The following is a 26,454-nucleotide window of genomic DNA, read 5'->3' on the forward strand; positions in this document are numbered from 1 at the left end:
CCTTGAGATATGAGCACTGTATCTTGGCAGGTGACTTAACTCACTTCAAAACAAGTGACAATTTGCCACATATAATTTCTAAAAATCATTTTAAAAAATAGGCTTTAAGATGTTCATTGCCATGCTCATCTAAAGAGTGCTGTCAAAGTAAACATAAAACAAAGACAATTACATGTGTATGTAAAGCAACCACATAGCCTCCGCCAACTAAATGCAAACATAAAATGGGATACTCCATTGGCATAGAGGCTAACAATTAGCAACTATGCGGCGGTGTTGTTACCCTTTAAGCAATGGATATCTTAACACAAACATTGCTGCAACACATGTAGACAGATCACATAACAATATTCACAGGCATATACTCATAATCCGCTGCAAAAAAAAAGCGCCTGATATTACTGCTGTAGTGAGAAGCTGAGAGAGGAGTTGAGCCTCCAATACAATGTATCCATGTGTCTGTCTTCTACTGCCCCAGGTGGTCAAGGGGCACACACCACAATGACCAGCACAATTGCAGGAGAAATTCTGACAAAAACTGTTTATTTTTTTTTATTCTATAGAATATATATATATAATGGTATTTTCTCATTAAAAACATATTACACATTTTTGTTGTTGTTTTATTTGGTAGACTAGATTGGATTAATGGCATTTCCATTCATTTCAATGGGAAAAGATGATTTGTGAATATAGCATCGATTTGATTAAATGTACACACATTTCACATGCATCCGCAATGTGATCAAATATTGAAGAGCATCAAAAGTGCACTGGATTTGAATCAGCACATTTGGTTAGGCAGCTGTAAGTAAATAGACACTCAGTATGCACGATCGCCTCCCATTGACATAAGCCTCGTGCCGGATCTGTGTTGCTCTTTGAGCTGTTAATAGATGTCAAATTAACACTTCCAGTGTGTACTCTCTATGACTCATTTACTATTTGTTTTCCCTGTTTTAGTTTTAGGCTATATTCTTGTATAGACTGATGATTTTTTTTTGCATGGAAACACATCTACTGTATGTGTCTCTGGCTCTTTGGCTTTACCCCCCTCTCTCTACCATAGGGTAGCAGTCACTTGTCTGGGAGATCTTCACCCAATAACCTTGATAACCTGTGCGCAACTATCCAGTATATATACACGCACACACGCGCACACACACACACACACACACACACACACACACACACACACACACACACACACACATTATTATAAATAAATATATATCATATTATTTGCCAAGTATGTCCAAAAAACACACAAGGAATTTGTCTCCGGTAGTTGGAGCCGCTCGAGTACGACAACAGACAGTCAATTGACAGAGAACACTTATGAGACATAAAGACATTGACAAAAAAAAGTATTTTTTGTTTTTGTTTTATATATATATATATATATATATATATATATATATATATATATATATATTAGCTCAAAAAGGTGTTTCTACTAAATACTGAGCAAAGGGTCTGAATACTTATGGCTGTGTGATATTTCAGTTTTTATGTTTTAATAAATCTGCAAAAATTTCAACAATTCCTTTTTTTTGTCAATATGGAGTGCTGTGTGTACATTAATGTGGAAAAAATGAACTTCAATGATTTTAGCAAATTTTTGCAATAAAAAACAAGAGTGAAAAATTTAAGGAGGTCTGAAAACTTTTCGTACCCACTGTATATACATATATATATATATACACACACACACACACACACACACTTTGAAAAGTTTTTTCCCCCCCATCCCTTAGTTCATATTCAAAGTCAATTGCTGAAAACGAGTAAAAATTTCTAATTTGGGTCTTCAGTTAATCAAATGCGAAAGTGCAGTTGGGATGTTTGCGCAGCCCCCCCCACCCCGCCCAAAAAAGGAGCTAAATTGCCTTCCACTGCCTTAAAAAAAAAGGTTGCGGGCAGATCTGCAGATTTTAATGAGTAAATTCCGGTGTCATTCTACACCCCCTCCAAGATTGCAGACCTGTTGTCACAAGTGTTGTCACTGACTAAACTCATCAAAAGTCAGTGAGAATTTCATCTGGCTGGGTGGCGTGATCAAACAGGCCACTTTGCGTAAATGAGCCATGGTAATTGTATGCTTCAAACGAGCTGAGAGATGCAGAAGTTTTAAAGTTGACAGGTTTGCGTCAGTACAACGCAACAATTAAATGCTCACTGGCCCGTTGTTGTTTTTTTTTTCAACCAAATGACAACATTGTCTGCATCATTTCACAACAGCTGTGACTAGTAGCTGCATGTATTTCATGTTATTCTGATGTAATGCTGATATGTCCGATTCACAATCATATCTTTCATTAAAAAAAAGAAAAACTTAACTATCACTCATATTGACATTTTGGCCTGCAAAAAAAAAAAAAAAAAAAAAAGAAAAAAACACGTCAGATGAAATAGTGTCAAAGAGTTACTTCAGTTTGTCAGGTGAAGACACGCTTGAGGACATTTCGTGTTCAAAGCTGTGACATTCAACCTTTTAATTGTTCAGAGTCCAGCAGAGTTGTTACGTAACTTTGTTGGGATTATATAACTGACCATCTAACATGTAAGTAGGCTATATCCCACCGTGATAAAAATGTCACCCAGTGGAACGGCAAACAGAACATTTGTAACCAATGTAAACAGACATTTGGGAATGTTTTTAGTTGGATACCGAATAAAATTGTCATTTCTAACTCCCCCCTTGTTGTGTTTGTAGTTGTATTCATGTGTAAAAGAAGAAGAAAAAAAAAACCTCCTTAATGAAAACGCTTCATTTTTATTGAGAGTCAGGGTGCATTACGGGGCTAAGCTTGTGATCCAGAAATGAAAGAAATAGGCTTTCTCCTTCAGGACTTGGGGGACTGGGACCTCATGGGTTAAATGACATATGGTTATGAAGCTTGAGAGGGAAGCTGTGAATAAAACGGGGGCGACCTCTAAACTGTCTGACCTGAGTGACATTGATTAGAATTAGAATGTGAAGTGTGCACGGTGGCGTATAGATGGATGTGGGGGTGAGTGTAACGGTTGAGCGTGGGGGAGGTTTGTACTGCTGCCTTGAGCCAAAAGACGGGGACGTGGTGGCACTATTCCGATGCCAAAAGCTCCTCTGTGTAGAGAAATTCTGTCTTTTTTCATTCGTTTTGCATTTCTGCAACTTGTTGCTTCTAATTGTGGTCAGGGCGGCCGCTGGATCTATCTCAAAGCACTGTGTCCTGAGAACAAGGCCCCTTTCCTGCTCCTGTGCACTTTGATGCTTTAATGGCTCTTAATTAGCCCGAATCCCTAAGCAGACATATGCAGGCCCTCCCGCTTTACCACGTTGTGAACGTCCAGACAGAAATAGGTCAGAATTAATGGTCAGCTGCGTGTCTCAAGTGTCCATGGCCTTACTTTTTGCGTTTTGTGTTGACATGGGTGGGCCTTGCTGGCGAAGCAGCGGCTGGTGGGGGTAGGGTGAATGGCATGCGTTAGGTTTCAGAAGAGGAGAGGGAGGAGGAGGAAGAGTGGGGGAAGGCTGGAGAGGAGCTGCTCATTGGCTCGCCAATCCCCCCCCCCAAAAAAAATGCTTATGGCTTTGCTGCATGACTGGGCATTTGTGACAGCCATAGTCCTGCCTGCCACATCTGCCAGGGGCACTGAGCCCTGAGCCAGTCAGCTTATAATCAATCACTTACGACTGATAGCTACACAGGCAGCTTGACATTTGTTTTCTTGAGTCCAGCAGTTAAAAAACGCCAGTGCTGCTTTTGCCCTCAGGTGGTTTTGGCTGTGACATCAAATATACTAAGGAGATGAGACAGGGAGGGAGTGGGGATGGGGGTGAGCTGGAGCAAGACAAGCGTGCTCGGTGCTGGCCATCAGTTAGCACAAATTCACACTTGCGTATAAAAGATGGATGATAATTATTGGGTGCCTCTAGAATGTAGGGCATTCTATCAACAAATATGCTCCATTTTGAGGCCAAAAGACAGCTGCGGGCGGTGAAGCCGAGAGCCGTGGCCCGCTGCCTTGTAAAGAACATATTACCTGTTCGGTAATGACTTTCTAAGTTGAACTTTCCTTTTAGTGGAAGTAGGTTTTGGGGTCATTTTATGTAACGTGTCCCTGACAGAGATAGCTTTCGCCATGCTGGCTTTTTGTTGCCATGGAAACATGGACAGCCCATGATAAACGAGGACATCACACAAGTTAAAAAAAATAATGTCTGCCATTGTTATGTTTTGCCTTTCATAAATGGCAACAGCTCACCATCCTTGACCTGGGACGTTGTATGGCGACGCTAGGATTACAGATGATTTAGGTTGCGTGAAATAACAACAACAACAGCTAACGAGTCTGGAGTAGTAAAGTAAATTAGCTGAGTCAATCCAGTGCTTTTCCGCACTCAAACGACTTTGAATCAGAGCAGGCTACATCTGGAATTGATTAAGCACGCTTATTTCAAAACCAACTGGCAATGCCAGGATATACTTGAATCATCTTGAAGCACACCAAGGGAGATACTATAAAACTTTTACATGTAGAAATAAACTTTAAACTAGCACAAAATGTAAAGGTTAGATTTTAACCATTCAAAAATGTGTTTTACTGCTCCGGATCAAAGTAATCTTTTTTTTTTTTTTTTTTGTCTTTTATAGTATATTAAGATCCCGACTTCGGACTCTCCAGATGGATTCAGAGTCTTCTCATTCTACCTGTCCAGCGACAGCAAAGACAAACCTCAGTCCAGCTTCGACTGCATTCATCAGTTTGTTTCAGGGTAAGCAACCACAGTCCAAAGTAGTTTCGTGGGCTCTTTCCAAACAGAGGCCAAGCACAAACAGGACTCATTTATGCTTGTCAGTGCTCCAAGCTCATGCTTGACAAGAAACCAGTCAAAGAGCCAGTTGGGAGGAAAAGACCCCAAGGAGTATTTAGTATTCTAACGATATTATCAGTATTAACAGTACACTCAAAGCTAAAGGTTAAAGGGTTAAAGATATCTTATAGAGTTGTACCTCCAAGGTTGAACACGATTCATAAGTAACAACGCTGGTTGACTTCCAATTTGTAGGATTATTACATTCTTAAAGGCCATAAATGTGTGAAAATAAGGCAACCACTGTAATATTAATACTTTAATATCATAAAACACTCTACCTTTGATAACAAGTAACCATAGCAGCTAGCCAGTCGGTGGCTAGCTTGCTAGCGGCGGATGTTAGCAGCCAACTCCTTTGCCTGTAATTTGCAATCTCTTCCTCCTTGAAATCTTTACTATGCTGATGTCACACACAATGATTGCTTGACCTTTGTCTACATGATGCGTTTAAATTCGCAGAACTGATGCTTCCCATGAAATATGTCAAAGAACAACTCTAGTACAGGGTGTTCGCAAAGTCACTGTGTCCTTAGTCTAGACCTTAAAGATGTGATCATGATTAAAAGTGCACATTAAGCTTTAATGCTGTATGTATCTACAGCTACTTAGGTTAAAGATATAATTATCTGGTTTTGGACTAAATGCAAATGAAATTAATTCAACTGTTGTTTTCCACTGAATAACTTAAAGAGACAGTTGTGTTGTGATACCAAAGACCTCAAAACCAGTCACCAGCATGCATCTAAGTGCACTAAACTGATGCTTGACAAGAAACCAGTCAAAGAAGAATTTGCGGTATTGCCGACGTGATGAACGGACAGCGCTCAGCCACAGAGCTTGACACCTATTTGTCATTGTTCCACGAAAGAGAGGGCAAGGATCAGCTGGAGGGCCAGGGCAGTATCCAGGACAAGATCACGGTTTGTGCAACGGATGACTCCTACCAGGCCACACGGGAGCGCATGTCCCAGGTGGAGAAGGACATCTGGAGCCGCTCAGCTATCGAGATAAAACCAGGGCCAAGTGAGTGTTGTGTTCTTCCAGCATTTGATATTCGTACATGATATTGACAAAATTATTCGCTCACCTGCCTTGACTCACTTATGAATATAAGTGGCACCCCATTCATAATCCATAGGGTTTGATATGACATACTGTAACAGTGTGGCTGAAAAAGGGATAATTCAGTGACGTTAATGTTCCTAGAAAGCTTCTCAACTACTGCTTCTCGCAATCCCATCCTGCTGAGATATCACATAATTGATCAAAGGAATTTTGACCAGATTGTTCTGGCACCCAATATGCCCGCCAACACTATATAACATGCTTTGGTTTATCTGCTGTCACGTCTTGTACCGATCAAGATTGCCTAAAAATGTAATTTCAGTGACTGCGATTTAATCCGCTTGATAAACTACTCGGAACTCGGAAGTATCTTCTGAAGAAGAGGCTGTAATTAACTGGAGCGAATTGGAAGTGAAATGGAGATCATCCTTTTAGTTGTAAAGCGTAATATATAATAAATGAATGCATGCTGTGCGGAACATGCCTGTAGCACAATGTTGGATAATTGCATTACAAGCAAGCAAGCTCTTGGAACCTTTGCCCGCAAATTAAATATAATGCTTTTATGCTAAAGGAGTGAGAGATCTGAGTTGGTGCATAAGCGTCCTAATAAATGGATCATTGTATGTGTTTTTTGCAGTACACGCCCAGTTGTTTGGTGGTGGGTGACTCTTCTTTTTAAAAGGGGTAATATTTCGTCGTCGTTAAAATGTCAGAAATAAACAATGATTGGTTGCAAAGCTGATATTTCAATAACAGAGCATGGTCACGATGTTTACTAAACATTATGCTAGTACTAACCGTGAATTTAGGAGGAAAATATTTGTGCACATTGGTTTGGTTAGATTTATACCACTTAGCCCATGCTGCATCTCCACTCATATTTTCTAAGGGCAATTAAGTGTCACCATGATGCTATTTATACATCTATGCAAACTCTAGACAGAAAGGCTTAAGTTAGAAACCAGAACAGATTTTTTTTTTCCTTCGGTCTGCAAACAGCTGCAGATGTTGGCCTCTTGCTAAGGTTTGAAATATCTTGGCGATTGCTATTTTTCACATTTAACCCCTGTTGAGCCATAAAATACCTTCCAGTTATCTGAGGTGCAATACGTCTGCTTTGGGATCTTAAATTTCCTCTGCAGCTGCATTATATTCATATATCAAATAGTGCTTCTTTGAAATGTGGTAATGCCGTTTTTTGTAGTTGTTGTCTTTTTTAAAGAAAATGGAACCCACAAAAGTCTGTACGAAGATTTTACTGATTATATATTGATTGCATGACCATGCTGTCATATGTAACCACAAGTGACATTTGACTCATTTTTGCCAGTCAAACGGAGCCAGGCAGTCACATCTGTGCCCACACAGGTTTTCAATGTGACTAATTTATGTGAAGCAGGGCACAACATCCTTGGCCTCAAATTCAGTCTTTGATTACCCTACAGACTACACACACACAAAAAAACAGCTGTATCATGCGCTGTCATCTGTGTGTGCATAAAAATGTCCACATTTCAGCTCACAAGAACTCCATTTCGAACTTGAGAAAACACATTCCTGTTTTCTATGCCTGGTGAGCCTATTGTGCGGTTTTACGAGTGTAAAAAAAAGAGTCAATTTAAGACCATTTCGATGTAACCATGTAAATAGTCAAGATTGCCAAGTTGAGAGTGCAGGGGAACCAAATGCATTTTTCACGCCTTGGTCAACCCTCGATCATGTGGTTCCTCGGAATGTACCGTACTGTCTTCGACCTATAGCAACCTCCAAAGTATGGCTTAAAGTTGTAATGAGATTATGGACTGTAGATATCTATAAGCAGTGCCTGCCCAGGTCCAACTGAATTAGTGGTGCAACAGGCAACAAGAAAGGGCCTCTGTTTGCTCGTTGCTTTAACTTTCCAGGCTCCTTTATTTACCCAGCAGTGGGATACTCTTGAGCTGTTGTCGCAAGACTTGGTTCACTGCATTCATATGTTTAAGTTGCTTTTTCAGAATGTGCTTCATATAATGCACCAGTCCTTGTTGCATAATCGTGTGCCTGTTAACACATACAACGACTTGTCAGTCATGCTGAAGGCATTTGTAAAACTGGACACAGGACTGTTGGTGGATCTGTTTACAGATCAGTTCTTATCTTACCCCAGCTTGAGTTTTCTGTATAGCCATCAATAAACATCTTTAGATTATTTCTGTAATACATCTATCACTGACCCAACAGGCTTAAATTTCACAGATGATCTATTGAGACTTGACTTCCTGTGCCTTTGTTTTGATCTCAGGTAAGTGCATTAAGGTCCAGAGGAAACAGGGTCTGGTTTCTGGCTCAGATAGCAGCAACAAGCACTCCCCCAGCAATAAGAGGAGCCTAGTTCCCAGCCCTGTGGCACACCGGCCCTTGAGGGACCGCATCATCCATCTCTTGGCCTTAAAACCCTACAAGAAACCTGAGCTACTGCTGTGGTTGGAGAGAGAACGGGCCAGTCCAAAGGACAAGACTGACCTGACCTTAGTACTGGATGAGGTGAGACTAACGCCAAACGACATGTTCAAGATAAGAGGAACATATTGGTACTACTATGTCATAAAGATAGCTTCAGAAAAAAATAGAAACCACAAACAGGCGTATGAGCTAGAAAACCATGCTGTCGAGGTGTCTATGTCAGGCTTTTTGCTGGTTTTCCATTGTTTTTGTCACGCTGCAATCAATACCATATCTTGGGGAAACATTGTTTTTTTGACAGATGAGAGGAGGGGTGTCCTCAGCTGGGTTCTAACTACTTCCAGGAATGAAATTGTGGGTAGATTAGTTTCCGCATGGTTGTTTAGCATCAAAACAAGGCAGTCAGGCATGGTTTGTGTTGCTTTCGAGACATTCTGAGAACTGTCTTTATCATGCTGCTTTATTCATGCAGGGAATGAACTGTTGTTTTTCTCAGGTTGGCAAGCTGAACCTTAAAGACAACAGCTATTCTCTGAAGGATGAGCTCTATAGACATGTCCAGAGAGATTGGCCTGGTTATCTGGAGGAGGAGAAGCAACTCATTCACAGGCTTCTAATCAGGTGGGCTTTCAGGGTGGAAAGTTTTAGGGACTCTGTGTACCCTTTGCCTCATTCAGGGACTTGGAAATGTGTTACTTATCGGTGTTAAGCAACATTTGGGCAAGTGAGATTTAATATTAATAAGGCACAATTTAAAAGAAAAACAACTGGCTAATATAGAGCAGCTTTTACCAAACACTAACTTGTCTTTATTCACTACCAGCTGTTTTCAAAGCATAGTTCCCTATATTTGGCAGCCGTTTTAGAGCATTTTGACTTATCTTTTGAATACCCACGGGATATTGTGTACTATGACAATATGAGCAGTAAACCTACCCAAAGAAAGAGTACACTCTTCTTTCACCAGAAAAAAAGTTGGGTTTTTTTTTCTAGCTTTTTCCATTTAGTAAATCAGCAGTGGAAAATAGATTGGTTTCACCACCACTTTCTGACCAAAAGGTGGGGAAAAACAAGCTTTTTGTGAGAAGGAACATGTCAAGCAGAACAATGACTTTGATGCTAATATTTTTTGCTTTTGTGACACCTCAAACTATAAAACAACAACACACAAGACTGAGAAAGGGATTTTGATGGCAAAACAATTTATTTACAGATATACAACTAAGAAACTCGAGTTGAACCTCAGTCACGTTTAATCATTTTGTTTTTCATATTATTGATTATTGACTATTGATTATTTTACTCGGAATATTCGAAGCTCCTTTTTCGATGCCAAAGTAGCGTTAAGTAGAATAATGCAGCGTGAAGGCGGGATGAACTGTAGTTCGGCTTCCCCCTTAGCCGATGTCATGTTGACTGCTAACTTGTTGACTGAAGCAGCAGCACCTCTGGTGGCTGTAACCAAATAGCGTTGGCAATGATAAAATTTTGAATCCATTAAGTAATTATGAGAAACTGTCTCCAAACCTTTGACAGGTAGTGTTTATACAGTGTAGACACAATCCTACATTATGTAATTTAGTTTGTTTGCGTCCCCGCGTAGAACCGATTTGGGTCTCGAACTGAAAATGTTTTGGTATGCGTTTTAGATGACCACTTAAAGCACTGTAGCATTCTGTGCTGAAATACAAATGGGATAATGATCATAGGCAAGGTTCTGAGGTTACTCCGGTAAAAAAAGAAATGTTCAACTCTTGCCTCCAAGTTCTTTGCAGATGTTATTGCAGATGAAAAGACCAAAGGATGGATGTGTTTTGGCAGGAATAGCGTTGCTACAGAAAGGCCACTAAACGACTGCAGAAGAGTGTTCTGATCACGCAGAAAGGGGGAGCATCTAAATGACTCCTTCTCTGCGCTGATGAATCTCTTAATGGACACATCAAAGTGGAGGAAAATATCCCTTGTACTTTGTTGCCAAATGGTATTAGCATGGAAGGCTCAGGCTCGTGAGGCTGAGCTTTACAGGGTACACTTTCTTCCCTTCATGTGCCTGCCAGTAAACACGCGGGCCATGTACTTCCAAAGTGTTTTGGCTAATTGCCCGACCCCCACGACCCCTTGTTAGCAAACCCTGCTAAGAGCAGAAAAGAAAACAAAACAGTATGACTGCTATAATTAAATTGTACTCCAATTGTGATGATGCAAAAACAGTAGGCTCCTTATGATTCTGGCACAGTGGGTTCTAAATCAGGATTCATCATGTTCAGATAATTTTGGAACATCACTCAGAACAACGTGACGATTACTGTAAGTGGGGGGGTGACTTGTTGCTGGGGTCATTTTTACACGGAAGGAACTGTAGGAAGCAGATTAAAGAAGCAGACAGTTCGTTCCTGCAGGGGTTCCAACATCTGCTGCTATTGTTCTGCTCACTGGACCGTGTTCAGTCTATGTGGTCGCGTCTTGTCGATTGTATCGCCCGAGATGCAAAACAAAACATACCACAGAAAATACATTCTGTGTGCTATTCATTCTTGTGGTACCTCTGTCAAAGTAGGCCTGCAGCTATCAAATACTTTTAGAATCGATTATTCTGCAGATCATCCCATTGATTACTCAAGTAACCACATGAGGATAAGCAGAACAGAAAATGGGTGCTGGATAAACAACAATACCAAATAAAAGAAATTATGCGAAAGATGCAGGTGTTATTTTTGTGTACTTGGAGTCGCCATCCGTACGTTCCACACTGTAGTATCTGTGACTTTGAATGTGTGTGGCTTTGAAAGGCGGGGCCTAGCTCGGTGAGTGACATGAAAGTTTGCGAAATAAAGTGTAGAGTTGGCTTTTGTGAGCTCAGATTAGCAGCTGGCTGTGAACAGGCTAACCGTTAGCCAGTCTGCGTCTTGAGTGCCTGGGCGTCACTTGTAGCCTGGCAGCAAGCAAGTGTATGCTCATTTTGTCTCCATTTGTTCAATAAAGCAATTGAAAATGCAGCGGCGACAATATGTTCTAACTAGCGGTGGTCAGCTATGTTAAGTTAGCTTAAGATGTTTACTTTACCGTCGATGTCCAGTTGTGTAAGCCAGTTCTGCTTTGGAGTGGACACGTCACACTTTATCTTTTTTTTGAAGAGAGATGATCCCAAATTTTGGACATTGTCTGTCCTTTACACACTCTTTTCTCCTGACTCCTGCTTATTGCTACGTGAGTCTGCAGTAATATTAGACCATGTGGAAAACAGATCACTGCTGATCAAACTTTGAGGCAAAGATTTTGCTTAGACCTTTTTTTTTTTTGTAATCTAGTTATTCAAGAAGTTATTCATAATAATAGTTAAAGCCCTGTGTCAATATTTTCTGGAATGTTTTCAGTAGGAATGACCACTATTTGTCCACCTTCCTCACCATAAATCCACCGTTGCCAGCTTTATGCCCCATATTCTGCCTCTTCCCGTTTAGCGTGACAGCCCATTGACCCGGTCGTTACTGTCCAAGTGATGGCGCTGTGTTCTTCATCTTGTCTTCAGGAAGCTTCAGCCACTCCACAGCAGTAGCCAGTTGAAAAGTCCCCAAGCCCACCAGTCATCCCACAAAACACCCGGGGATTCTCCTTCCCAACTCAGTCCTGCAAAGACGCTTTCTGTGGTAATTGTTCACCTTGAATTTTATGTATTTTCCCTCGCTCTCTCGACATCTCTCAGATAATAAAGAAAGAGGGAAGGGAATTTCCTCTGTTACAAGCACAATAGCATATTGACTCAAGCGGTACTTTAACCCTAACTACAACAATGACAGGAATTAAATGAGGACATTGTGAGACTTTATTATAATATATATAAGTGCACATTTAATAAATCAGATATTAAATGTTAAGTTTGGTTGTTGTTTTCTTTGCATGAAACCCAGCAAGTAAATCCAACTGAATCCTTAAAGCAAGTTACGATGTGTATTTGTCAATGTCACTTAAAGGCTCCTTTGAGACTTTCCCATTTTGCCCAGAAAAAAGTCGAGATTTTCCATAGAACTTCATATTTATTGTATTAAGTCGATGTTACGCTGTTAGAAATGTATATTGGTAAAGCTCCCACACTTTTTTTTTTTTTTAATGACTGCAAGGAGACAATTTATATTCAAACCGCAAAATATGTGATTCTGGTGAGGACACCAAAGGCGCTTCACAGTGAGATTAACCCATGTACGTACGTTATGTCCATTTTGCTGCTAATATTCAAACTGTGGTGTTCTTTCCTGTAGAAACGCCCTCTGCCTTTGGATCCATCCAACTGTCAAACCCCCAAAAAACAAAGACTAACAGACCACTGCTTGCCACGGCAGTCTCCCTCCCACGGCACCAATGGGGCCCAAAGTGCCTCCGGCGGCCCACACGACAAAACCAACAATCATCTCCCGGCGTGTCTGAACGGTCTGCACTCGCCCCACAAAATGAGCAGTTCGTCTACTACTCCCAAAGCGGAGAGGACAGAGCCGTCTTCTAAGCCGCTAACCCCCAAGTCCCCGCACATCGACACATTGTCGGTTTGCGCTGACCAACAACTGCCCAACGGTCAACATAAAAAGAAAAAGTCCAAAAAGCACAAAGAGAAGGAACGGGAGCGCTTAAAACCGGAGTGGATGGAGACCAGCCCAGATTTGAAGAAGAACCAAGAAAATCTCAAAGGTAAAGGTGCCAGAGTTGAATTATGTTTTCATCAGTCACAGCGTTTGTAAGTGTCGTAACACGTCATCAGTCCCCAGCCTGTTGATGATTGACTGCGGAACAGCTGGGTGACCTACGGTCCAACGAGTCCGCAGGCCGCCATCGCCTCCTACTCGGCGCTTCTGACGTCAACGCCTACCTCGGATCATATTTCCTCTATCAGAAGCCGCGATAAATGATTCTATCGGACTTTTTATATGACAGTCGCCTTATTGCATTTGCATTGGCTCAATTGGCTCAACTGTGCGCTTTTTTTTAGGAGAGAAAACACCTGTCAGACGAACCACAAAAGAGGACCTGCCGGACTATTTATTGTGAGTTTTCAACACTTGGACATTCTTTTTTTTTTATTATTATTATTATCAGGTTGAAAACTTGCATCACTGTTTCCACATGAGTTGTCAGTATAATCTGCCACTACCTAAACACCCCAAAGCTTTGGGCTCGCCTTCAAAACATTCACATAAAATCAAAAGGGGGGGAAAAAACATTCACAAATCTTCCCAGAAAATAGCTTTGTAAACGAATGATCCTGTCTTGCATTTATCCATCTGTTCAACTCATCACGAAGTAATGACCGCTTTACTCCACTATCCTACAACACCACCTACTGAACAATTTCGGGGAAACAGCTTGACGTTACCTTAAAAAAAATAAAAATAAATCAAAAAAATAAAAACCTAATAGTTTTGCTTTCCTTTTTCAGAAAATACAGCTCAATTACAGCAGTGGAACAACGTGAGCAATACAAAGATGACTTCTGTTCCGAGTACGACGAATACAGAGCTCTTCACGACCGCATCGGGGCCATCACGGAGATGTTTGTTCAGTTAGGCTCAAAGATCAACACGCTTGCCCCGGGGACGCAAGAGTACAAGGTACTGCCTCAGCCCACCACCTTAATCCGGCTCCACTTCTTGGGAAAACACACATCTGATAAGCACCACTATTGTCTTTCTCCCTTTATAAATGTTTTGCAGCTCATGGAGGAGCAAATACTACAAAAGTACCGAAAGTATAAGAAGGTATGTATCACTTATACAACACAGACAACATACACTTGGGTAACAACTATGTTTGTAAACTCTCAAAAACACTGAAATTCCAACTGTCCATCCATCCATTCTCTCAATTGTCTTCTTTGCAATTATTCAAGATTTGCCTTGACATATACAAAAAGCACCAGGTGGCGCTGTTTCCTAACATTATAAACTGCATCAAAGTCAACAAATGCTTAACTTAATCGAATATAACCAGCGTTTGAAGTTGGGTGATAATGGGGAGGAACATCTCTGGAAATTATTCAAAGCGGGTCATGTTCCACCATCTTTTTTACATAGTTTATTCGTGAAGAGTCAAAAGTTCAATCAAATTTTTCAGCCAACAACAGCAGAGGGAGGATGAAAGCGTTCGGCTAAATCTACATCATTAACAATGAGGAAAATATTCTACCATTACAATCGATTATTTGGTAAAAAAAAAAAAAAAAAATTAAATAAATTATTATATGGGAGAATCTCTATGTTCAGAATAGAGTGTTACAAATAAAACATATTAACGCTAAATGGACAGGTCCTCTGCCGGTTGCAGCCAAGTAGCGAAGACATGATTAATCAACAATCAGTTATACATGAAATAACACAATTCTTAGTTATTAATATATCAAGTCATTCAAGTTCTTGTCTAACCTACCATTTTTCAAATTTCCACTTTATTCCAGTGAATTCTCATGGTAAGGAAAGTTCCCAGTCATTTAAAACCCTGGATATAAAAAGTCTACAACCCCCCCCCCCTTGTTCAAATGCAAGGTTTTTACATATTTAAAACACAAAACAATTGATTTTGAAACATTTTCTCCATTGATGTGATCTATAACCTGTACAACTGAATGAAAAAAAAAAGAAGAAATATTTCAGAGAGGAGAAGTAAAAATATACTGGGACAATGTGGTTGCAAATGTGTGCACACCCGAATAACTGGGGATGTGGCTGTGTTCAGAATTAACCAATCACAATCAAACTCATTTTAAATGTGACTCGGCACACACCTGCCACCATTTAAAATGCCTCGGATTAACCCCCAGCCCCACACAAAAAATAAATCTGTCATTCTAGTAGGCTTTTCCTGACATTTTGTGTTTTGTTTTTGCTTTCTCGCAGAAGCCTGAAGGTTTTGAGCTCACACTGACTGCTATTTGGAAATGTTGATAATTCCCCCCACTTTGAAAAATGCCCCAGTTCCAGCTGAAGGAAAAACAGCCGCAAAGCATGATACTGCAGCCACCTCGCTTCACAATCTGTATTGCGTTCTTTTGGTGATGAGCGGCGTTTGTTTGCGCCAAACAAAATTTCCCCACATGCGTTTGGGAGATTTCAATTTTTTATTTTTTTTTCCTTTTGTAGGATAAGTCTTGGCACTCTACCCCATAGTCTGCTATTGACAAAAAGACAGCAGGAGATTAGTGTCAAATCTACTACACTGCCATTACTTGCCATAAATTCCTGCAGCACCTTTAATGTTGTTGTCGTCCTCTTGGCAGCCTCCCTTACTAGTTTTCTTCTCATCTTTTCATCCATTTTGGAGGAACATCCAGTTCTTGGTAACGGGTCACTGTTGTGCCATATTTTCTTCACTTGATGACTGTCTTCACTGTGTTCCACGGTATATTTAGTTCCTCGGAAATTCTTTTGTGGCCTTCTCCTGACTGACAACTGAACTTTATTTAGGTTTCATCGGAGGCACTTTAAATGGTGGCAGGCATGTGCCGACGCCCATTTAACATGAGGTTGAATGTAATTGGGTTAATTCTGAACACAGCAACATCTCCAGTTATAACAGGGTGTGCACATTTGTGTGAACCCATTATCTCAGTTGTTTATTTTTACTTGCCTTCTTGAAATGATTTATTTTCTCCCCCCTCCCCCTCCAATGGAATTATACAGGGTATTGGTCACATTGTGGTGGAAAGAGTTTTGAAATTATTTATCTTGTTCCCATGTTTTTTATTTAAAAAATGACTGGCGATTGAACGGGATGCCTAGTTTTTATATCCACTGTACAAGGCCATGCAGTTTTAAACACGAAACGCTAAAAGATGTGTACTATATGCTCTTGATTGAGGCCCGTCATACTGAACTCTGACTTGTGCCCTCTCTCTTTTTGTCTTCCAGAAATTTCCCGGCTACAGGGAAGAGAAGAAGCGTTGCGAGTACCTCCATCAGAAACTGTCCCATATCAAAGGTCTGATCTCAGACTACGACCGGGCGCGGTTGCTCTCCTAGTACAAATGGCGGCTACTCTCGAAACAGACTGAAATGAGAAGGGACCAAAAGACTCGCAGCGGGCCCAGAGACTGACCAGCTGGGTGCCACAGTCGCTGAAACATGACTCACTTTACACCTCCGTGTGTTAATGGAATCAAGGAGCAAGATGGTTTCAAAGGTGGGACCCGGACCACTGACTCGAGATCAAAAGTTGCCCTTTAACGTGATGCTTTTAGTGCTGTAAAGGCAGCAAATTGTCCTGCTGTAAACTGACTGGGCAGATGTGCAAGTGAAAGCCAAATCTTATTGTTGTTGTTTTCCTGAATTCTATAATTGATCGTTCCTGCCGAAATGTTTTATTCTATTCTTTCCCATGCCAGAGAGCAATTTATGAAACGTATTATATTGATGGTACAATCAGTCTTAGGGGAAAACAAATGCTACTAGTATGTACGTGTCAAGCAGAGGAATCTCTTTACTTGCTGTTTGCTGACAGGACACATTCAGTCACTTTATTAATTAATGACAAACTTACCAGATTGAGTTGTTCTTATGACTTCAAAACAAAGGCAATGCAAAACTTGCCACCTAACACTAATATTTCCGCAGCAGTGAGACCCTACAAAGTTGTATCGAGATAAATCAATGCCTTGAGATACGAGTGGCCCCACTGTAGACATTCAATATAACAGTACTCACAATCATATACTGTATTCTTTATCCTCTGCGAGGAGCTGAGATGTCTATACTGTACAGACATCCATGTACACTATTATCAGTCTAGCTGTCTTATACCGCCCCCAGGTGGCCAAGAGGGGCAGCAGCACAATGGCCATTCAATTAATGCAAAATGTGTGTGGGGGGGGGGGGGGGGGGGGGGGGGAACTTTGATTCTATTAAATTATGTATGTCATTAACTTGTGTCTTTTTATAAAGTGCAAAATTATAGAGCGCTATTTTTATCTTTAAAAAAAAAAACATTACCCACTTTTATTTTATTTTTTTTTTTCCCCAGAGAGGATGTAATGGATTGATGGCATTTCCGTTGATTTCAATAGGGAAAGACGATTTGCATTACGAGGGTGGCCACAGAATAAATTAAACTCGTATCTCAAGGCACCACTGTATTTGCTAGTTTGTGACAGGGAATATCATCATGTTGATTTGTACTTGAAATTAACAAAATCTGTCCTAAGTTTACTCTCAAGCTTAGTGTCAGCCACATCCACATCATGTGGCCACCATGAATTGCCTTTTTTTTTTTCCCCTTGTATATCACAAACACATCAGCTCTCGCTTATCCCTCGTCTCCTGCTATCAACAAGTTTGTTTACTGGCACACAGTTACGCTATGATACAAGTCAAGCCGTGTTTATCAGTGTACAGATTGTTTGCCATTTCTCAACTCATGGGAAGTTTTGTCCGGAATTTAGCTGAATGGCGGACATTAGCTGAATGTGACGCCTTATTACGCAAAATTTGGGACTGTAGACAGGACGGCACTCAGTTCAAAGCGCAATAGGTTTAATTGGGTGTAAGGAGCAGGCTGACCTCTAAGAGGTGCGATCAGGCTCCGGTGTTTTTGATGCTCAGCAGGACATTTTAAATGCTCATTATTGTATTTAACCTTGACATGAGGCAGCCTGAAATGTTGGCATCAGATCGGGAGTGCTTTCCAAACCTGTTTCAATATTGCATTTGTCTTAATGATAGCTTAGGATGGGGAAAGACAAGCTAGCCTTAACATGCACGTCAGATTTCCAAAATTCTGGCATCTCTGTCCTGAAACAACCCAGTTTCAAGTCTTCTCCTATTACTGGTTTGGATAAAAAGTTTGAAAGGTTCATTTACAAACTGCATAGTTAGATGGAAGTTTTCATTTCTCTGTACGTTTTCTCTCTCTGGTTGTTGTGACTCATCTGACGCAATATTCTCAACGTAAAGAGCTTTTTGCTTTCCGTCCAATCCTGTCAAGACACATCATTTTTGCAGAAACGTACATAACGTACTTTTTTTTTTTTTTTTTTACACTAACATTCTCATTCAAGTAATCAGACCCACAGTTTACAGGAGCTATAAAGTCTACACACCTTTGTTCAAATGCTATTGTGATATATATATATATATATATATATTTAAAATTCTATTTATTTTTAAATCACTCTGTCATCAATCAGGAGAAGGGTACAAAATAATTTCCAAGGCATTAAATATGGTCAGGGATGCTGCCAAGAGGCCGACCAAAACATTTGAAAGAGGTGCAGGAATTTCCGGCGAGTGCGGGCTGTTTAGTACATGTGATAACAATCACCTGTCTTATATATGTCTGGTCTGTGGGGGTACGGTTGCAAGACGGAAGCCTTATCTTACAAAGTCATGAGAAGATAAGGCTGCATTCTGCAAAAACAAACTTGAAATCTCCCAAGCATTTGTGGGAAATGTATGCTATAGTCTGATAAAACATTCCAAACAGAACACTTTTAATCTCCAAAAGATCACCCTTCCTACAGTGAAGCATGGTGGTGGACGAATTTTTCTTCACTTGGCACTTGGGCCTTAATCAACATGGAGGCAAATATGAACAGTTCCAAATACTAGTCAATCTTCAGGCTTGTGCTCGAAAGCCTACTAGAACATCAGAACTTCATTTGGGGTTAATCAGAGGCACTTTCAACGGTAGTATGTTTTTACTTTGAATGCCATTGATGAATTCTGAACTCAACCACATCCCCAGTTATGAGGGTGCACACTTGTGCATTCACATTACCTTAAGCTAATTTACCTTCCCTTCTTGAAACAGTTTCTTTTTTATCAATTGAGCTGGACAGGTTATAGGTCATAATGCTGGATGATTTATCTTGGTTTTAATTTTTTTTTATAGCACAAAAACCTTCCATTTTACAGAGCTGTGTAGACTTTTTATATTCACTGTATATACTGGAGGGTTCTTTTCCATGTTGGTTTTAAGTTTTGAGATATTTGAAGAATGTGGGACTTGTGTCTCGGCACATATGAAAATGAAAGAATATTTATTAGCGCTGATAATTAATCCTGATTATAGCATATTATTTGGAATGAGATTGGATCCATGTAGCATATTTCCTATCAACATTGACTCTGCTGTGCTGGCACTCAAAATTATTGTGGTTCATTTCTTAATAAAGAACAGTGTACAGTCAGCTCAGAAGACAATTTATTAATATTCCACAAAATATTTTTCATTCAAAACAGAATGGTACACATTTCTTGACGCAAAGCTAAGAGTAACTCATCATTTCCATCAACCACTCAAGGAAATTTAGTTCAATACATGTGTAATTAAAGTGCAAGATTACTCAGTAATTATAAGAAAATCCAAGATTGTACCATGTTGGTTTTGAGAGAAGTGATGAAGGAATGTTTTTTTTTTTTTTTTTTTTTTTTTAATTACTACTCCTCAGCAGCACAATACAAAAGGTGCCTTTTCATTGACAAGGAAATTCAAGAACTTGGGTCTGTAGTTTCACACTGTTGCCACTATAAAAGTGCTATGTTGTTGAGTACTGAAGTTAATATCAGATGCCTTGTCAAATGCAATAAGAGCACCAGGTTTAGAGAGAAGCCTTCCAGCATTTAAAACAAATGTTATACAGTGACTAATGTAAGGAACTAGCATACATACATTTTCAAAACAATAGAATGAGTCCTGAGTTTTGTTATTTCTGCCTAGGAAACGCTTTAGTTTTCTCCACATTGGTTACAGGTGTGCTTTTTTGGTACTGGAATGACATTGACACAATGAAATGTGAAGTTAAATATTTTGTCTATCGTAAATCCCTGCAAATGATCTACCGAGGAGAACAAATGTCTTATTTATTTCTGTATGTTATTTTGTTGTTCCTTCACGGGATTTCTCTTTGCATAGTCATTTGTTTTCTTTCTACAGTAAAACCTGCAAGTATGGTGAAAGGGAAATGGAATATATTTTTGCAATTTTTGATGGAGAGTGTGTTATGCAAATGTCATCTTCATGAGAAAAGAAAAAGCTTTCAGGAAAACAAATGTATTGTTGTCTCATGAAAAATTGCAAATAAAGCTATTTTCAATGGAGTACGTGGACAGTGTGACATTTATGGAGACGTCCGTGTGTGAATGAGACAAAATACCTTTCGAACGCTTCCTTTAAATAAAAATTGTTTGTCATTTTACTGAATTTTCCTTTCCATGTTTTAAAGGTCATTTACACATGTATTAAACAACACTAACACAGTGTTAAGACACAAAATGTATTAAATCAGGTAAAAGTTCACAAAAACAGAAAATGGAATGACTAATTACTAATTGCTTTTCTGGGTCTGCTCCAAATTACATTTGAGACCGGATCCTCAATATTAACTTATGGAGGCACTTTTGGCACTATGTATTTCATCACCTTTTTCACACCACTGTATCACAGAGCAGATCAGAGAAGTGGCGTGACGTAAGGTTAGACAGGACATACCCCTTTTATTTATAAAATAAAAAATAAAAAAAGCTGCAGTTAGCGTAAATGTGACCTTATATACTGTCGGAGTTGAAGGACCTACGATTTTTTGTTGTCGACGCTAAGGTGCCGAGAGTTGAGTCGATTAATCAATGATGTCACTGACATTTTTATACAACTGCCAACTCGCTGTGTGCTTTCACCTCCAAACACAAGCTCTTTCACTGACTTTGCCTTGGTCGCAATGGCCCCACCCCCGACTCGTGCATCCAATCACATTTAGATACCTTCAAGGCCTCGCACAAAGTCGAAACTTGTAAAACCCTTCACCAATTCGCATAACACGACTGGAGGGTCGCTAGATCGTTTGCTAATAGTATTGCAATAATGTTTTGTAGTGAACCAGCAGTTGTGTTACACAGTTTGCTGAAAGAGTTTTATAATAGTCAACTGTCTGCGAGACCATGAATGAGTAGGATTTGCGATTGTAAGGTGGAAGAAGAGCTCGCTGAGTCTGCGGGATGAAGGATTGAGCGAAACACTAGTTTTTAGCGTCATTAACTGTTCCTTCCTCTCTGTTTGGTGAATTTGTTGAGGATTTAGGCTGTTTGTCATCTAGCAATAGCGGATTCTTTTTCAGATGGGTGCTCATAGCGCTTTTGCTTTTTTTTATAGTTGAGTAGAGACTTGCATATTTTTATATTGCAAGTGATCGTGTTAGCAGTCTCATTTTTAGTAAAATATTTCCAGACGCTTGTGAGTTTGCTGCGGCGACGGACCTGTTGATTTCAGCAAGGCATCCGTGTTGTTAATGCCAAAACAAGATTGGTAATTAATCGACTTCAAGCTGTAATCGTCATTGTGCAGTGCTAATATCGACACGTCGACTAGTCAGTTCAATTGCTGCTATACAGCATATGTAAGAAAATATATTCCAACAACCTCATCTTTCTATTCCATAAATATTGGTGTGTATTAAATACATTTAATCAAAATCAACGGTAACAGTTAAAAATCTCAAATTGTGTTGAATCAAGTAGTGACAGCTGATTCTCCCTTTGAAGCCTTCAATTCTGATGATTGTCCGCTCTCTAAGCAAAGCATATAAAATCAACATTACACCTCACCTTAGCAACACAGTAATTTTACCCATTTTAACTCTGGTATCAACACTTGTCTGAGCCAGGAAAAGCAGATTATGGTTTGATTCTCAATTTGGGCTGTATGAGGGTTACAATCCCGATGAGTGAGGACACTAAGCCACAAAATGAAACAATGCCTGCATTTGACGGGTAGATACCCAACTTGTCCAAGGGCATCGACAGATCACAAATGTTTTTGATGGTATCCAATACGACGGGCGGGTGGGATTTGAAGCTCTGCAGCAGCAGAAAGACAAAAGCATCCCAATGAGGGATGATGACTTCAGCTACCTCAGGACTCTCGTTGAGATGTGAAATCATTTTCTTCCTGAAGTGCTTATCCCTTGCCCTCTGCACTATTAACTGGGAGATGACGTAAACATCTCGGGTCAGGCTCATGACGAGCGAGAGGAGGTAGAATCGCGAGGCGTTAACGCTCCAGCGTTCCTTGTCGATAAGGCGGAGAAGTCCGACACTCCCGGCCCAAAGCGTGTTGTCGCAGATAAAGAAGAGCGCACGGTTGATGTTGGCTGCGGTAAGGCACACGCAAAGCACTCGGTCAGAGAGTCGCATGGTTCGCTTGGCAGCCTCAATGGCACTGATTGCATTCCCCAGCCTGAACACTGACAAAGAATGAAGAAAAAGAGAGAGTAAAAAAAAAAAAAAAAAAAATTCAAAGAGTAATGACAATTTCAGACCAACAATAATTAAGTAGGTCTGCAGCTAGGTCTGGGGGGGAAAAAAATAAAATAAAATAAAATAAAACAATTCCGCCCGGAACCAATGTTTGTGCCGCAGGAACCAATGTATCACACGAACATATTTTGCAGACGGACGCAGTGTTGGGCCAATGATAAACTTTGCCAAAAACGACAAAAGGAGCATCTGTAAGTGATTTTAAAGACACCGTTAGATGTGCAATGTACATACAACATGATAAGTATGAGTGAGCTAAATGGTAATTAAAATTTTTTACCTAAAATGGTCATTGCTAGTGCGCTAATTGCACTTGCTAACCATTTAGTATTTAGCTTTTTCTTTGTTTTTTTTTTTTTAATTAGAATTAGAGGTTAGCAGACTGGCTAACAGTTAGACAGTCTGTGTGTTGAGAACCCACGCATCAGTTATGGCCAAGCAGCTCGCGTATGAATGTGCTTATTTTGTGTTTATTTTGTTACTGTTTGTTCAATAAAGTGATTGAAAATGAACCGAGGGCTTTAACTCTAGCGGCGGTAGGCTATATTCAATTAGCTAACATCGATACCTTGTGTTGGCAATCATAGCTGTGCTGTTGCGGTACGTTAGTTTTGTTCTGCTTTGCAGTAGATACATTGCACTTTTTTTTCTGCACAGAAACAATCCCAAGCTTTGGACATTCTCTGTCTTTTATGCATTCTTTCCTCCTGGCTTTCTGCTATGGTGCCAACTTATTTCTACAAGGAGTGGTGTCTTAGTATGCCGTAACATTAGTCAGCATGTAAAAATGATCACAGTGAGGCTTCAAGGCAGAGATTTTGCTTCAACCTTTGTAATCAAATTATTTGTTGGCTTGTTTGGTATTCAATTACTCATATAGCGTGTGATTGCTTTCTCCTTTGTTTGAGATCAAACCCCCCCCTACAGCAGACATCATCCACCAGCACAAACTTTTAGAAATTTCAAGACATCTTGCCCACTGTGACCCAAAGTCGCCAGCCCAGACGTTAGAGGTTGTTGCACCTCAAGGCTGCGCTGACTGGGACGCTCAGGAGAGATAATTAAGTGCTTTGCCAACTGAGCTTGGCCTATTTCACTGTGACCTCATACGGCACCAGGAGGGACAAGGTCTTTGTTGGCAGACCCAGCACTCAGGCTGCACCTTAATTTCCACAAGGAGCTCATATCCAGTCCGCTACTGAATTTTAAATTGTACCAGAACCTTGAAGTCAAAAAAAGTGTGTAAAACTGAGCCCAAGTAGAAAGGCAAAAGCGTTCTCTCACGCTCACACAGAGCTCAAAGAGACTGGCCTCAAAGTCCCCTGCTGTTCATCACAATGCATTTATTCTGGCAAAGGTGAGTGAAACTTCACAAAGTAACAAGTATCCATAGCATATAGCAATGTTTTTTAAGTTTTCTCTCCTTTACTCGATTAAAGAAAGGGGATTCTCAAGACGTCGCAAAAGCGCTTCTTCTCATGGGTTTATAATTTGATTAGATAAAGGAATAACTCAGAAAAGTGTGAACTGCGGTGAGTCATGCATCGAGGTCAAAGGGCATTCAGCCATCCATCCATTTTCTATAGCGCCGCTCCTCGTTAGGGTCACGGGTGAGATGGAGCCTATCTTAGCTGACTCGATTTATTGTGTGGAAAATATGGGGCAACGTATAAAAAAAATGGCATCAGGATTATTCGCTGCGGTGGCTACATACAGTCCCGTCCAAAAATATTGGAACGGCAAGGTCAATTCCTTTGTTTTTGTTATAAACTAAAGACATTTGGGTTTCAGATTAAAAGATGAATATGAGACAAAGGTTCAGAATTCCAGCTTTTATTTCATGGTATTTACATCTGTGTGTTGAACAACTCGGAACAGATCCCTTTTATTTGAAGCCACCCACTTTTCAAATGAGCAAAAGAATTGGAACAGACATGATTAAATTAACTAAAAGTGAATAACATTTAATATTTGGTGGCATAACCCTTACTTGCAGTAACTGCATCAAGCCTGCGACCCATTGACTTCACCAGACTGCTGCATTCTTCGTTTGAAATGCTTTTCCAGGCCTTTACTACATCCTCGATCAGTTCTTGTTTGTTTCTGGCGGTTTCTCCCTTCAGTCTCCTCTTCAGGAGGTAAAATGGATGCTCGATTGGGTTAAGGTCCGGTGTTTGACTAGGCCAGTCTAAGAACTTCCACTTTTTTTTTTTGTTTGTTTAAGCAATTAATCTAAAAGGCAACACCTGAGCAACTACAAACACCCATCAGTCACATGTTCCAATACTTTTGCTCACTTGAAAAGTGGGTGGCTTCAAACAAAAGATGCTCTGTCCTGAGTTGTTTAACACATCTAGATGTAAATACCATGAAATAAAAGCTGGAATTCTGAACCCAAATGTCTTCAGTATACAACAACAACAAAAAGGAATGGATCTTGCCATTCCAATACTTTTGGAGGGGACTGTTTATCCATACCTTCCTATTTTGTTAAAATTATCTATGTCAAATCTGTACTTAGATTTAGGGGTGGGACCCAAAAACTTCTTTTAACTTCTGCCTACTCCTATTGATCATGCACATTGGTATCAAAGAACAATATCAACTGCTTCTTTCCAATTTTATTTTGTTTTGTTTTCATCTTTCAGCTTTATATGAACTAGTCAATTGTTCGCAAATGTTCAATTCATAATTGTTGACTAAAAATAAAAATGATTTTAGATTTTATGGCATGAACCTAGAACCCATCGAAATAAGTTAGTGTAAAACACAAACAAACAAACAAACACACCAGGGGCACCACACAAACAAATTAAAAACGCACAACATTCCACAACCAGAGGTTAATATATATATATATATATATATATATATACATATACCTATATACGTTTATGTAACAATATATTTACATTTGGCAATACAAAAGGCAAAAGTTCGGTGTCCCAAAGGAAAATGTCGAATACGAGTAGTAAGTGTTCGCCTGAATTTAAAACTTTGGAACAAACATTATTGATCATACTCACACTTTCGTCCAGCGCTCATGTTCGCCTCCAGACGGTTCAGTTTGCTCACAAGCTCCTTTCGCTGGGAGTTGTTTCCAAGAGCATACACAGACAGGGCACACGCATATTGGGTTGCTCTAAAATAATAACACGGGGGGAAAAAATACAATTGTTGAGAAGTAATACAATTGTGCTGTTAAAGTTAACTATACACCACGAATTAAATTTGTCGTAATAAAACTTTGACGCAAAAATGAAGTGACGACAAAGTCACATGAATATACCTGAACGTATACGTACCTGAAAACACGGTCCCTTCCCTGACTTTGGTTGATTACATTCTGCACCAGCTCCATGACTTAGAAAACAACTTGTTCCACGTACTTGCACGCTCCTTTAGGCTAATCTTATTTTCCTGTGGTGAGCACAATGCCCGGCAATTGTGTTCGGTATAAATGCTGTCAGGAATCACTTCTCAGTTTTAAGCTACCAGTTTAAAATAAATGGCAGTTAGTTTCAAATGTAAAAACGGTAATACGCTCATTTCATGCTGATCTGGCGAGCTTTCAAAGCAGGTACGTTTGGGCCAAACTCGTTTGTTCGACCCGGAAGTATTTACCGACGTAACGGAAGCCGAAACTGTTTTCGTCACGGACCATCCGCGTTGGTGTTGCCCAGGTAACAGTATAGTATATGCTCAAGATATCTCCATCCATACTTTTCCTCTTTTCTATCTCCCCTTTCTTTCTATCTTTCCTATTGTATCGTCTGTCTTTTCTTTTTTTCTATCTAT

At 40.0% G+C, this 26,454-nt stretch overlaps 2 protein-coding genes across 3 annotated transcripts in view; one reads left to right on the forward strand and one right to left on the reverse strand.

The window, feature by feature from the left end:
* LOC133403165 (RNA polymerase II elongation factor ELL2) overlaps nucleotides 1-20,445 on the forward strand; it is a 36,651-nt gene extending 16,206 nt beyond the window's left edge. Inside the window, exons 3-12 of one of the 2 annotated variants that reach the window (XM_061677798.1) lie at nucleotides 4,641-4,762; nucleotides 5,733-5,887; nucleotides 8,214-8,455; nucleotides 8,871-8,995; nucleotides 11,904-12,021; nucleotides 12,631-13,054; nucleotides 13,353-13,407; nucleotides 13,800-13,971; nucleotides 14,074-14,118; nucleotides 16,264-20,445. In XM_061677798.1, coding sequence (XP_061533782.1) covers nucleotides 4,641-4,762; nucleotides 5,733-5,887; nucleotides 8,214-8,455; nucleotides 8,871-8,995; nucleotides 11,904-12,021; nucleotides 12,631-13,054; nucleotides 13,353-13,407; nucleotides 13,800-13,971; nucleotides 14,074-14,118; nucleotides 16,264-16,374 — 1,569 coding nt within the window. In that variant the 3' untranslated portion in view covers nucleotides 16,375-20,445. Of the gene's footprint in view, nucleotides 1-4,640; nucleotides 4,763-5,732; nucleotides 5,888-8,213; nucleotides 8,456-8,870; nucleotides 8,996-11,903; nucleotides 12,022-12,630; nucleotides 13,055-13,124; nucleotides 13,408-13,799; nucleotides 13,972-14,073; nucleotides 14,119-16,263 lie in introns of those variants that run through there. The other variant, XM_061677799.1, reaches the window with a different exon arrangement.
* Nucleotides 19,533-26,247, reverse strand: pex11a (peroxisomal biogenesis factor 11 alpha). The gene is made up of 3 exons (XM_061677800.1): nucleotides 25,962-26,247; nucleotides 25,683-25,798; nucleotides 19,533-22,583 (listed from the first exon to the last, which is right to left on the reverse strand). Exons 1-3 carry the CDS (start codon nucleotides 26,015-26,017, stop codon nucleotides 22,015-22,017), a joined length of 741 nt encoding a protein of 246 aa, XP_061533784.1. The 5' UTR covers nucleotides 26,018-26,247; the 3' UTR covers nucleotides 19,533-22,014.
* Between the last annotated feature and the right edge of the window lie 207 nt (nucleotides 26,248-26,454).

The sequence above is a fragment of the Phycodurus eques genome, chromosome 5 (assembly GCF_024500275.1).
Source record: "Phycodurus eques isolate BA_2022a chromosome 5, UOR_Pequ_1.1, whole genome shotgun sequence".
NCBI classification, from domain to species: Eukaryota; Metazoa; Chordata; class Actinopteri; order Syngnathiformes; family Syngnathidae; genus Phycodurus; species Phycodurus eques.